At 37.7% G+C, this 15,089-nt stretch overlaps 1 protein-coding gene across 1 annotated transcript in view; it reads left to right on the forward strand.

Annotated features, from left to right (window-relative positions):
* Positions 1-8,361: 8,361 nt before the first annotated feature.
* Positions 8,362-15,089, forward strand: part of LOC124985193 (cytochrome P450 2C19-like) — a 50,956-nt gene continuing 44,228 nt past the window's right edge. Inside the window, exons 1-4 of the mRNA XM_047553685.1 lie at positions 8,362-8,564; positions 9,688-9,850; positions 10,013-10,162; positions 14,667-14,827. Of these exons, the coding sequence (XP_047409641.1) occupies positions 8,397-8,564; positions 9,688-9,850; positions 10,013-10,162; positions 14,667-14,827 (642 nt within the window). The 5' untranslated portion in view covers positions 8,362-8,396. The remainder of the gene's footprint in view (positions 8,565-9,687; positions 9,851-10,012; positions 10,163-14,666; positions 14,828-15,089) is intronic.

A 15,089-nucleotide genomic window follows, 5' to 3' on the forward strand; every position in this document is an offset into this window, starting at 1 on the left:
CATATCAAAATCTCTGGGACACTATGAAAGCAGTACTTAGAGGAAGATTTATTTCATGGGGCACATTCAACAAAAGAAGTAGAAATCAACAAATAAACGACCTAACACTACAGTTCAAAGCCCTAGAAAAAGAAGAGCAGACCAATACCAAAAGTAGTAGAAGACAGGAAATAGTTAAAATCAGAGCCGAAATCAATGAAATTGAAACAAAAGAAACAATCGGAAAAATTAACAAAATAAATAGTTGGTTCTTTGAAAAAATAAACAAAAGTGATAAACCCTTAGCCACACTAACAAAGAGAAAGAGGGAGAAAACTCAAATTACTAAAATTCGGAATGAACAAGGAAACATCACAACAGACACGAGTGAAATACAAAACATAATTAGAAGCTATTTTGAAAATCTATACTCCAACAAAACAGAAAACCTCGAAGACATCAACAAATTTCTAGAGACATATGAATTACCTAAACTGAACAAGGAGGACATACACAACTTAAATAAACCAATTTCAAGCAATGAAATAGAAGAGGTCATCAAAAGCCTACCAACAAAGAAAAGTCCGGGACCAGATGGGTTCTCAGCTGAGTTCTACAAAACCTTTAAAGAAGACCTCATTCCAATACTCCTCAAAGTATTCCATGAAATAGAAGAGGAGGGAACCCTCCCAAACTCGTTCTATGAAGCCAATATCACCCTGATACCTAAACCAGACAGAGACACATCGAGGAAAGAAAATTTCAGCCAATATCCTTAATGAACATCGATGCAAAAATTCTCAACAAAATTTTAGCAAATCGCATACAAATATATATTAAAAAGATAGTGCACCACGATCAAGTGGGTTTTATCCCAGGGATGCAAAGTTGGTTCAACATTCGGAAATCAATAAATGTCATTCACCATATCAACAGATTTAAAGTTAAGAATCACATGATTATTTCAATAGATGCAGAAAAAGAATTCGATAAAATACAGCATCCCTTCATGCTCAATACACTAGAAAAAATTGGGGTAGTGGGAACATTCCTTAACATTATAAAGGCCATCTACACTAAGCCCATGGCCAATATCATTCTAAATGGTGAAAAACTGAAAGCGTTCCCCCTAAAAACTGGAACAAGGCAGGGATGCCCTCTTTCACCACTTCTATTCAACATCGTCCTTGAAACTCTAGCCAGAGCAATTAGACAAACCAAAGAAATTAAAGGTATATGAATTGGAAAAGAACTCAAACTATCCCTGTTCACTGATGACATGATTATATATTTAGAGGAACCTGGAAATTCCACCAGAAAACTTTTAGAACTCATAAGTGAATTCAGTAAAGTAGCAGGTTACAAGATCAATGCTCATCAATCCAATGCATTTTTATACATAAGTGATGAATCTTCAGAAAGAGAAATTAGGAAAACTACCCCATTCACAATAGCATCAAAAAAAAAAAAAACACTTTAAATCAATCTCACAAAAGAGGTGAAAGACCTCTACAATGAGAACAACAGAACACTAAAGAAAGAAATTAAAGAAAACCTTAGAAGATGGAAAGATCTCCCATGTTTCTGGATAGGCAGAATTAATATTGTCAAAATGGCCATACTACCAAAAGTGCTATACAGATTCAATGCAATTCCAATTAAAATCCCAATGATGTACCATGCAGAAATAGAGCAAGCAATTATGAAATTCATCTGGAAGAATAAAAAACCTAGAATAGCTAAAGCAATCCTCAGTAGCAAGAGTGAAGCAAGGGGTATCGCAATACCAGATTTTCAACTCTACTACAAAGCAATAGTAACAAAAATGGCATGGTATTGATACCAAAATAGACAGGTAGATCAATGGTACAGAATAGAGGACATGGACACAAACCCAAATAAATACAATTTTCTCATACTAGACAAAGGTGCCATAAATATGCAATGGAGAAAAGATACCCTCATCAACAAATGGTGCTGGGAAATCTGGAAAACCATATGCAACAGAATGAAATTAAACCCCTATTTCTCACCCTACACAAAACTCAACTCCAAATGGATCAAGGACCTTGGAATCAGACCAGAGACCCTGCATCTTATAGAAGAAAAAGTAGGTTCAAATCTTCAACTTGTTGGCTTAGGATCAGACTTCCTTAACAGGACTCCCATAGCACAAGAAATAAAAGCAAGAATCAACAACTGGGATAGATTCAAACTAAAAAGCTTTCTCTCAGCAAAGGAAACTATCAGCAATGTGGAGAGAGAGCCTACAGAGTGGGAGAATATCATTGCCACTCATACTTCAGATAGAGTGCTAATTTCCAGAATCTCTAAAGAACTCAAAAAACTCTACACCAAGAATACAAATAATCCAATCAACAAATGGGCTAAGGAAACGAACAGACACTTCACAGAAGAAGATGTACAAGCAATCAACAGATATATGAAAAAATGTTCCACATCTCTAGTAATAAGAGAAATGCAAATCAAAACTACCCTAAGATTTCATCTCACCCCAATTAGAATGGTGATTATCAAGAACACAAGCAACAATAGGTGTTGGTGAGGATGTGGGGAAAAAGGTACACTCATACATTGCTGGTGGGGTTGCAAATTAGTGCACCCACTCTGGAAAGCAGTCTGGAGATTCCTCAGAAAGCTTGGAATGGAACCACCATTTGACCCAGCTATCCCACTCCTTGGCCTATACCCAAAGGACTTAAAATCAGCATACTACAGAGATACAGCACATCAATGTTCATTGCTGCTCAATTCACCATAGCCAGATTGTGGAACCAACCTAGATGCCCTTCAGTTGATGAATGGATAAAGAAACTGTGGCATATATACACAATGGAATATTACTCTGCCATGATGAATGATAAAATTATGGCATTTGCAGGCAAATGGATGAAATTGGAGAATATCATGCTAAGTGAGATAAGCCAATGTCAAAAAACTAAAGGACGAATGATCTCGCTGATAAGCGGATGAGGACATATAATGGGGGGTGGGAGGGTTAGCGTTAGGGTTAGGGTTAGGTTTAGTGTTAGGTATAAGGAGGGTGGTAAGAATGGAGGAAGGATGGACTGTATAGAGGAAAAAGAGGGTTGGGAGGGGTGGGAAGGGTGGAAGGGGTGGGGGGGAAGGGAATAAATAACAGAATGAATCAAACAACATTACCTTATGTAAATTTATGGTTACACAAATGGTATGCCTTGACTCCATGTATAAATAGAGAAACATCATGTATCCCATTTGTTTACAATAAAAAAAAAGGAGAATCGAAAATCAAAAGCAGCATAAGGAAGGGAATAATAAGGTCTGACTAGGAAGGATCAAATAGAAATTGAAAGCAGAATGTGAAGGATCAATGCAATAAATTTACCACTCTGAACAGAGACAAAATTGAGAATCGTTTAGCCAACCTAACCAAAAAAAGGGAGAGAATACCCAAATATATTAAATCAGACATTAGTAAGGCAAACAACAGATCCCACCAAAATCCAGAGGATCATTAGGGAATATTTTGCAAGATTATATGTCAACAGATTGGATAATGTGGAAAGAATGGACTAAGTTCTAGACACATAGAAGCTACCAAAATTGACTCAAGACAGCCTAAATTGATCAATAGGAAGCAACGAGGTTGAAGAAGTAATAAAAGCAGATGGACTCAGTGTACATTCCAAACTTTTAAAGGAGTACTAATAACAATTGTCCTAAAACTATTTCATAAAGAGAAAAGTAAGGAATGCTTCCAAACCCATTCTATGAAGCCAGTATTATGCTTCCTCCAAATGTGATGCAATGTGTGCACACAAGGACAAATTAGAAACCAATATCCTCGAGGAACACAGAGGCCAATATCTTCAATACAATACTTACATATCCAATTCAACACTGTATTAAAAAAATCACATATGATGATTATGTTGACTTCATGGTTAAAATGCTCTTTGAGGATTTGCCTTTCAAGCTCAAGACAGCAGCTTTCCTTCTCATTTTCTGCCAGATCTCTGTCTCCTAGGCTTTCATTTAAAATGTAAATTGCAGAAGCAATTATTCAAAACCAGATTTAGACCAAAGGAAAAATGATGTCACTTTTAAGTTGAAGCATCTGTGGGAGCTAAACGGCTAGCTATTTTATTTGCTCTCACCTTCTACCATTCTGCTTTCTTAACAAGTTCCTCCCTAAATGTTCTAACACAGGGAGAAAAATGGAATAATCTTATATACAAGTCTTCTTTACCCGAGGATTTCAAGACTCTCACATTCTTTTAAAATCCGGATTGACTCTAATCTGAATCAAAAGTACACTCTAATCAGATAAAGATATTCTGCATCCTCCTTTACTAGAGTAATTAATGGCCACGTCATTTTATTTTTTTTTTTGGAACTCCTGTTTTTAAAAAAATTCTACATTTTTGAGCTCATGCTTTTATGGTAAATTCACATTTGATTCTGTGTGCCTAAATTAATATATTCTTTTCATCAGTCTTGTTTAATCAAAGTATAGAGGCTTTTGCACTCTTTGTTCAGAGACCAAATTTTCAAGGGTTGACTCTCAAATGCATTGGAAAATCTCCTTTTGAGGGCTCCTAAAGGGGACATGGACATGGTGGTGTTGGAACCAGTGGCCACCTGAACCTTTGTGTTCAGATGTGGAGAGCAGTGACTTGGATCATGGTCTTTCCCTCTGGCTGTGACTGTGCTATTTGGGAACTTCCTGTGTAAAGGGGCAGGACAAGATTGCTCAGTTGCTATGGTGATGACCTGACAGAGGAAGTTCTGTGCAAGGCATGAAACTATGAGTCTAGACTCTGAGTTCAGACACCAGCAACCAGGGATAGAGAATTATGACGACAACTAGATAATTATAATTGTTTGCAAGCACTTCAACTTTCAAGCCTGCCTGCATTGAAGAACCTTTTCCACAGAAAGCCTTTTGATGATATAACCTATTTAATAAATGTTCTGAGTTATCTCTGGGTCATTATTCCTCCATCAGAAGACATTGTCCCATGTGCTCCCAGCTTTCTCTCTATAAGTGATTGTTTTTCTTAATCCCCCTTCACCCCTTGACAGTTTCTAAGGATTGGCCATGTAGGTCGTGGCAAGGAGGATCATACCTCAACATAATAAGAGGAGTATAAAACAAACCTATAGTCAATAGTGTAACGAATAGGGAAAAAAATGAATGCACTTCTCTCACTATGGAGCCAACCTAGGTGCCCTTCAACAGGTGAATGGTTAAAGAAAATATGGTATATATACACAATGGACTTTTATTGAACCATAATGAAAACTGGGATTATGTCATTTGAAGGAAAATGGATGAAACTAGAGACCATTATGTTAAGTAGAATAAGTCAAACTCAGAAAGTTAAGGATTGTATGTTTTCTCTCATATGTGGAAGTGAGAGAGAAAAAGGAAAAGAAACATGGGGCAGATCTCAAAGAGACTCAGACAGTAGGATATTGGTTTAAGAGTAGACAGATTCATGTACAGAATAGAGGGCCAAAATCTAGAATGTAAATATAATCAACTGAGCTTTGACAAAACAAAAACAAAAACAAAAACAAAAAAACACAAAGGTGATTCAATGAAGAAAGGACAGTTTTTTCAACATGGGTGAATGGAACAACTGGACATTCACATGCAAAAGGGTGAATCTAGATGGAGACCTTACACCTATCAGTAAGGATAACTCAACAGAGTCATAGATCTACATGTAAGGTGCAAAACTATAAACTCTGAGAAAACAACACAGGATAAAATCTAGATGCCTTGTTCTGGAAGTAGCTTTTGTGGGACACCCCATATCCAAACCAGAACATGGTGGGAGGGCAAAATGGTGATAACAGTTTGAAAAACATTTAGCAGTCAATGTACCCTGTGGTCTAGCACTTGTGCTCCCTGGTAATTATCCAACGGAATTGAACACTAGAGTCTCACAACATCCTGCACATGTGTATACATAGCATTTTGATTCATCTCATAGAAAAATCAGAAGTAAGCAAGAAGTCCTCCAATAGGTTAATGTACAAACAAATGGTGGTAAATCTGTATCATACTTCCTTATCTGGTGTTAAAGTCAAATGAACTATGAAGGCATGAAAAGAAAAGCCATGTAGGAGTCTTTGGATATTAATAAGTGAAAGAATTCAAACAGTGATGGCTACATATTATATAATTCCAACTATATAACATTCTGGAAAATACTACATTATGGTGACACTAACATGATCATTGGTTGCCAAGGGCTTATAGGGAAGGGAGGGATGAATAGGCACAGTAGAGGATTTTTAGGTCAGAGAAACTAACCTGCCTGACAGTACACTAGTAGACAGATACATGTAATGGTACATTAGTCAAAGCCCAAAGAATGTACAGTACAAAGAGTCAGCCTATGTGATCCATGATCTGTGTGTCCATGTTGGTTTGTTTGTATCTAATGAACCACACTCCTGAGGGCTGCTGATTGTGGGAGGGGCTGTGAGTAGATGTGGGCAGGGTGTAGGTAGGAACTTTACATTGAGTTTTGCTGCTAACAAAACTGCTTTAGACGTTAAATTTTGTTAAGTACAAAGAATCACATTCTAATCCACAATTCTGGCAAAGCTGAGGTTTGCATAGTGTGAATCTCGAGGGCTTCCTGCTGATATCCTCCTGCATATTTGAACCGGGATGAGAATTCTGTGCAATGGGAAGTAAGATGTCACTGAGTGGGGAGTTGGAACACAGGATTCTGAGAGAAGGTCTTGCACTGCTGCATTGGTGACCCTTTATCTCACTTGGTCACTGCTTGCTTATTCCTTCAAAGTAAAGTTTACACACTTGATCTCAGAGAACTCTCGTATCTTTAAATTATCCTATATTCTTTCATGTATTAAAGGAAAGGACAAGGCAGTATTCTCTGGTCAACGAAAGGAAGAAGGAGCAGAGCAGAGACCCAGATCTCTGAAGGAATAAAGTGATTCCTCTGATGAAGCAACTGAGATGATTTTACCCCAAATAAGTTAATGTGAGTGTTGTAGAGTTCAGAGCTCTGTGACTCAGGCAACAGATTACTACTTGTTTGCCCTGCATGAAGTCATGCCCTGGCCATAATTTGGAATCACTCATGTTCTGCAGGTTATAAAAACAAACTGTTTTCATCTCTAGTCAGTCAATCTTTTGAATGATTATTAACAAAATTCATGTTTATTTTGGAAGTCACTGATTAGGCTGAATCACGAAATATTGAACCATGTTACACAATCAGGAAATGTTGGTGAACACAGTAGAAGTGTATGTATTTTTTCTTTTTACTCTTTAGCATATATTTGTGTTCCATATTAATGGATTTTTTCCGTGCATACATTCAGGATGCATTGCTTCAATGCAATTTATTTTTTATCTACCTTCTCCTGTGCATTTGCCAGCCTCTATTAATCATGATTCTACTTTCAGGTCAACTTTTTTTAACTTGCACACATGAGAAAACATGCACTTTTTATCTTTCTGTGTCTAGTTATTTCACTTAATATAATGTCTTCCCTTGTTCCATCTACTGTCATGCAAAAGACACTATATCATTCTGCCTTATGGGTGGGTAATATGAGAATATGATACCTTTTTCTTATCTGTTCATCTGTCAATGGAATCTCAATTTATTTCTTACTTCAACTACTGCAGAGAATACCACAATAAAATGAACATGTGATGAACCTCTCTTCAGTATGCTGATTTAATTTCCTTTGATATTTACCCACAGGTGTGATATCTGGATCATACAGTAGTAGGTGAATTTTTTTTCTTCATGTTTGGAGGAACCTCCATACTGTGCTCCATAATGACCTTACTCATTTTAATTCCTACCACCAGTGTAGAAGAAGTGAGTTTCTCCTTGAGAGAAGGGTGCAAGATGCAGGGAAGGTAGGTCCCAGCCTCAGGTCTACCACCTGCAGGCTCTGTGTCCTTGTCTTTGCCCTGGGCACTGCATCTCCAAGTCGAATGTTTTAAAAATATATGACTCATGGAATACACCGAATTCCTCAAAGTCATAGATTCCCAAGAGGCCAATACTGTGATAATTTTGCAGTATGAGTAATTTTCTTGCACCAAATGATTAGCTTAAGTGTTTCTCAGTCATAGCAACACATGAAAGCATCTGTTTTTGTTCCTACTTGCTGATACCTGGACAGTAATCTAGTGCATTTAAATCACAATCTCCAGGGTGCTCACTAGAAAAAGAGAAATATCAATATTTTCTCTTGTATCTCTGTCATTGGGAGAAAGGCTAATGAAGAGAGAGATGAAAGTCCACTCAGTTTACTGATAGTTTGTCCAAAAGTTAATTATTGAATTAGCAGGGGACTTTAACTTTTGGATAGCAAGCTCACAGTTATCACAGTAAGAAGAGAAGATTCCAATGGATCCAGTTGTGGCCCTGTTCCTTGGTGTTTCCTGTCTGCTTCTCCTCTCACTCTGGAGACTGAAATCAGGGAAGGGGAGGCTCCCTCCTGGTCCCACTCCTCTCCCAATTATTGGAAATATCCTGCAGATAGATGTTAAGGACATCAGCAAATCCTTAACGAATGTAAGTGTGCTTTGTGTTCCCCCAGTGGTTTGTGAAAGGAAGTCAATTGACTCTTGTGTTTGAAGAAAATATATTTCTGGAGTTCCACTATTATAACATGATTGTAAAGCAAAATATTCCTTGTAAACTTTGATGTCATGGACCATATTAATCCTGTGCTTTATTCAGAATATCCATGAGTGTAGAACTTCTCTACAGAATCAACAGCTTGTGTTTGGATAAAAAAAAAAAAAAAGAATAGCATAAGGATTTCTGGACTAGCATAAGGGTCTGGAGTTGCATAAGAAATGAAAGAAATGCAAAGAGTCTGTCCAATCGATGATATCAGAATCCTTCTGGTCACTGCAGAAAATCTTTTGGCTGGGAGTGGGGAAGGGTGGAAGAGATTGTTCCTTCCAGTGGATTTTTATGTCATGGTTCTGCCCCTGGGGTGCGTCCTCTGTGTTTGTAACAGCAGCAGACCCCAAACATGGCTGGGCATTAGGATCAACAGTGATGACTGAAAAACACCGATTTTTAGTGTTCACCACAGGGTTATTAGCTTCTCCCTGGAAAGAGCTTTGCAGGTGATCCTGAGTGGTCTCTTGGGTATAGATTTCAAGGTGGGCATGGTGTGTGTACAGTGCTTGAGCATCAAATGTTGATTCAGTGAAGTTCCAATTTTTTTTTTTGGGTGCTGGGGATTGAACCCAGGGCCTTTGCTTACAAGGCAAACACTCTACCAACTGAGCTATCTCCCCAGCCCCTGTGAAGTTCCAATTTTGTTCTTGTATATTAGCTGTGGGTATATTAGCTGTGGGAAACTGGAAATGAATTTGGAATTCTCTGACCTCAGTTTCTTTGTTTATGAAACAGGGCGAGTAAGACTGCTGAATGCATTGATGTGTGGAATAAGTGTAATTTGTGTACTAAAGGCCTTGGAATTGCATGGCACATCATAAGCCATCCAAAAGTGGCCCCTATCGGAGTCACTTATGCATGGAATTTAGGAATATTTCAATCTCTGTGTGGTAGAATAAAACCATAAAAATGAGGACGATCACATCTGTCAGAATCAGCATGATACATGGTTCAAGTAGTGAGTTGATTTGCTCTATTTGTATTTGTATTTCATTATCTCTAGCTGTCAAAAGTTTATGGGCCTGTGTTCACTCTGTATTTGGGCATGAGACCCATTGTGGTGTTGCATGGATATGAAGCTGTGAAGGAAGCCCTGGAAGATTTTGGGGAGGAATTTTCTGGAAGATATTCTATCCCAATTATAAAAAGAAGTAAGAGAAACCTTGGTAAGTGCACATGCATGTGTGTGTTGGGCAGTGGTCATTGGGCTGAGCAGGATGGAGAAAGGAGACTAGCTCAGGTGGAGCTTGGCTGTCCCTGGTGTGTCCCACATCAGCTTCCCCTGCCTGGTTGGCGTCTCCCTCCTAGTCTCTTTCCTCTACTTGTAGGTATCGTTTTCAGCAATGGAAAGACATGGAAAGAGACCAGACGCTTCTCCCTCATGACCCTGAGGAATTTTGGGATGGGGAAGAGGAGCATTGAGGACTGTGTTCAAGAGGAAGCCCGCTGCCTTGTGGAAGAGTTGAGGAAGACCAATGGTGGGTGCCTCTTTATGTCATTGACCTTAAAAGGTGCCCTCATCTCTGTTGACCTCCTTGGAAGTGTTTCAGGGTGAGTGAGAGCTGTCATTATGGGCCCTGCCTGTGAGCCCATGTAGGACAGGGATGGAAGATCTACAAGCAATCAACAGATATATGAAAATATGTTCAACATCTCTAGTAATAAGAGAAATGCAAATCAAAACTATCCTAAGATTCCATCTCACCCCAATTAGAAGGGCGATTATCAAGAATACTAGCAACAATAGGTGTTGGCTAGAATGTGGGGAAAAAAGGTACACTCATCCATTGCTGGTGGGGCTGCAAATTAGTGCAGCCACTCTGGAAAGCAGTATGGAAATTCCTTAGAAAACTTGCAGTGGAATCACCATTTGACCCAGCTATCCCACTCCTTGGCCTATACACAAAGGATTTAAAATCAGCATACTACAGAGATACAGCCACAACAATGTTCATAGCTGCTCAATTCACCATAGCCAGATTGTGGAACCAACCTAGATACCCTTCAATTGATGAATGGATAAAGAAACTGTGATATATATATCTATATGACGATCACATCTGTCAGAATCAGCATGATACATGGTTCAAGTAGTGAGTTGATTTGCTCTATTTGTATTTGTATTTCATTATCTCTAGCTGTCAAAAGTTTATGGGCCTGTGTTCACTCTGTATTTGGGCATGAGACCCATTGTGGTGTTGCATGGATATGAAGCTGTGAAGGAAGCTATATATATATCATATATATATATGATATATATATATATATATATCATAGAAAATTAAAAAATTATGGCATTTGCAGGCAAATGGATGAAATTGGAGAATATCATGCTAAGTGAGAAAAGCCAATCTCAAAAAACCAAAGGACGAATGATCTCACTGATAAGCGGATGATGACACATAATAGGGGTTGGGAGGAGAGCAAGAATGGAGGAAGGAAGGACTGTATAGAGGGAAAAGAGGAATGGGAGGGGTGGGGGGGAGTAAAAAAATAACAGAATGAATAAAAAACTATTACCCTATGTAAATGTATGATTACACAAACGGTATGCCTCTACTTCATGTACAGAGAAACAAGATGTATCCCATTTGTTTACAATAAAAATAAATTTAAAAAAGTTCTACCCTAGCACTTTTGAAATATATAACATTTTTATTAAATTCATTTTTCACATATATAAGATCATAAAGAATACCCATAATTGCAGGGCACAATATGATGCTTTTATATATGTATACATTTTGAAAAGCTTAAATCAGGTTAAATATTTCTCTATTCTCTAAGATAATTTCTTTAGGGTAAAAACATTCACAATCCTTTTTCCAATTTTTTTTTATTGATTTTCCTTTTAAAGAATTGGTTCCTTAAGTGATACTTATGTTTCAAAGATTTTTTTTTCTTGATTTACTAGTTTCTAGAGATACTGTGATATTTCTGATCTTTCTACTTTTTTGATGGAGTTTTGATTGCTATAAACCTCTCCTTAGCCCTGTCTTTGCTGTATTCCACAGGTTTGGTATGTTATTTCTTCACATGCTAATCATTTTAGCTCTAAACATTCTTGTTTTGTCTTTTGGGGGACATCTAATATGTAAACCATAACATTTCTCCTCTGGTCCTCAAAACCATGCTCATCTCACACACACACACAAAAATAGAGAGATAGGACGCGTTTGTTTATTAATGTTGCATGTGTAGTGACATGACTGGGCCTGCAGTTAGGGAGTAAAAATTCTTTTGATCTCTTTCTATCCCTGAATAATTTTTTTTTTTACACTCAGAAATCTTGAACTTAGTATTTGAGTTTTTTTTTTTCTAAAGAGTTAAGGAGCAGTGTTTTCCCTTGTGGTTAATGAGGTTTACCTATTCCAGATCGTGTCAGCAGAGAACAGCTTGTAAGTGAATGTGGAGGCAGTGACCCCAGCACTCCCTCATGGGGCCCCGACCTGTCGCCATCTTCTTTCACTAAGTTGGACTTTACTTGTGTGCACAGCTTCAGTGGCATGGCTCAGGGATTCCTGCAGGTCCAGGCTGTAGCTTTGGGCAGTTATGGTGAATGCATGGTTTTCATTGCTTAGCTCTCTCTTCATCAAATTCTCATCAATTATTTCTCTCTAAGTACTGAAATATTTTTATAAAAATTCATAAATTACATCTTCTTTCCCATATTTAGTGTTTTGATTTACATTCTTTGGTAAAATATCTGTTTTCACACAACTCTACCGAGTACACAATCGAAATTTATAAAACAATTTCTTTAATAGGTTTTGAAGACTCTGAGTACCTCCTTATATAGTCTCCCCTAATAATGTAGTGACTCTGATTTCAGTTTTGCATTTCTTTTCTTCCCCTAGTCATTGGATTTTGGGTACTTATTTTCCTCTCAGTGCCAACTCTCCTCTCCTGTGTTTGTCACCATGAATGTGATTATCAGCTTGGATTCCAAATGACTTTGTTTTCACATTTCCTGTTTCAAATGAAGCTGAAAGAAAGATTAACAATTTTACTTTATCAGTGTGTGACACACAAGTGCCACACCCCCAATCTCCAGGACTCTGCAAATTACCTTCCACCCCCATGTCTGTAAATAACACAGTTCTGAAGACTTAGAGCCCTGTAATGTTTAAAGATGCTGGCACACAGCATCTCTCAGGATGTTTTATATTTTTGAACACCCTCCTATATTTTCAGAGTGCCTTTGATTCTAGCCTCCCTTATTTAGGGTCCATAGGTATGAGTACAGGAGCTTATACCTATAAATGGCAACTGTTATTTGGTTATAGCAATTTACCTTAGAGATTCCTCAAAAAAAAAGGAATATTTCCTATACTTTGGTTTCATTTCCTGCAAAATAATAAACTTGATGCATGAGATGGACAAATTTTAAAATGATATAAATATACTATATTATTTTTTTAGTTGTTGATGGATCTTTATTTTATGTATTTATATGTGGTGCTATGAATCAAACCCAGTGTCTCACACATGATAGGCAAACACTCTACCACTGAGCCCCAACCCTGGCCCTATTCTATTCTTTTGAGGACTATATCACAAAAGTAACAAAAGTCAGCTGTGTCCAAAGAATCAAATTAATAGCTTCATTGGCAATGATGGACATTTATTTCCTAAGGAGTGAAATTCATTTTTTAAACTTCCAAATGAGAAATCATATGTCTCTATTAGTTTCACATTTTTGTTTGCCTTACCTGGAGTTTGTATTTTGAATAAAAGTTGCTTATTTCAGCAAACAAATCTAATTAGCACTATTACTTTTTCATCTCAAATATCACATGCCTTTTGCTTTTCTCATTTTTTAGCCTCTATCTGCATGACTCACCCACAGTCTCTCCATTTAATTCCTCTGCACTGGTTCCACACAGAATTCATTCATTACATATACAAAATTTCCAGGTCCACAGTATAGTCTCCCTTTCTTTCTTATTGCTGTATTTTTCATAGGCTTTATTGACAGATGAAATTCTGTTCTGAACACTTGAATTATTATGGTTAAGATGATCTTTTGCCATTAAGATTTAGCCGTTCGTTGGACATGGTTGGGCAAACTTGTAATCACAGTGACTTGAGAGTCTGTGATAGGATGATCCCTAGTTCAAGGCCAGCCTCAGTACATTAGGGAGGCCCTACCAACTTAGTGTGACTCTGTCTAAAAATATAAAATAAAGAAAAGGATTGGGGATGTAGCTCAGTGTTATGGTGCCTTTGGGCTCAATCCCCAGTACCAACACCACCAACAATATCAAAACAATAACAAACACAATCAGAAATCCCAGGGATTAATGAGGTGTATGTAAATGCAGTGGATGTGAACTGAGTATTGTAAACTCCACTATTTAACATGCTGGGTTCCCATGGCCTACTCAGATAGGTAAACATGATTCTTTGTTCTTTTATTTTTGGTTCTGAAGATTGAACCCAGGGCACTTTACCCTTGAGCCATATCCCCAACCCTTTTATTTTTTATTTTGAGACAAGGTCTCACTAAGTCCTTAGGGCCTCACGAAGTTGCTGAGTCTGGCCTGGAACTTGCAATCCTCCTCCTTCACCTCCCAAGGCCTCTGGGATTGTAGGCATGTGCCATGACCTTGGAAAGCCTTCTTTTTAATGCATGTGAATATTTTGCTTTCAGTTGTTGTGTAGATGATATATTGTTTAAAATGTCTACATTATCTTTTACTGTGTTTCTGCTGCAATATTGGAATTGTTAAGTAGAAAGTCTTTATCTTCCCAATAAGAGAACCTTGCAGTGAAAAGTATGTAAGTAAAGGCAGTGGATGTGAACTGAGTATATCGAACCCATTTATTTAAGTAATGGCCAACTACAAGGATAATTTAAAATCATTTCCAATTCTTTTTTTCTGAAAAAATTTATTTATTTTTTGTTTTCACTTTCCTTATTTATTCTTTTTAGTTATTCAAAACAGTAGAATGTATTTTGACTAATTTCCAATTCTTTAGGCTCACCCTGTGATCCCACCTTCATCCTGGGCTGTGCTCCCTGCAATGTGATCTGCTCCATCGTTTTCAAGAACCGTTTTGACTACCAAGATCCAGATTTTCTCACCTTGATAAACATGTTGAATGAAAACGTCAGGATTCTGAGCTCTGCATGGATGCAAGTGAGGCCAAGTTTCTTTCTTCTTTAGAAAACACTTTGAGTCTTTTCCAGACACATCCAAAACAGTATATTGAGCATGAGATGAGGTGATTGTCTGGACTCTGCTGTCTTGCCTAGAGTATCATGGAGTAAATATCTGGGAAAAGTTTCCGAGTTCTCTATTTTTCATGCAGGAACATGAAGGTGCCCGTTTAGAGTGACTTTGAAGACTGTTAGCTCACTGCTGGGTGGATATCCCTTCAAATGTCAAAAGCCCTGTTTCT

This window comes from Sciurus carolinensis, chromosome 5 (assembly GCF_902686445.1).
Source record: "Sciurus carolinensis chromosome 5, mSciCar1.2, whole genome shotgun sequence".
NCBI classification, from domain to species: Eukaryota; Metazoa; Chordata; class Mammalia; order Rodentia; family Sciuridae; genus Sciurus; species Sciurus carolinensis.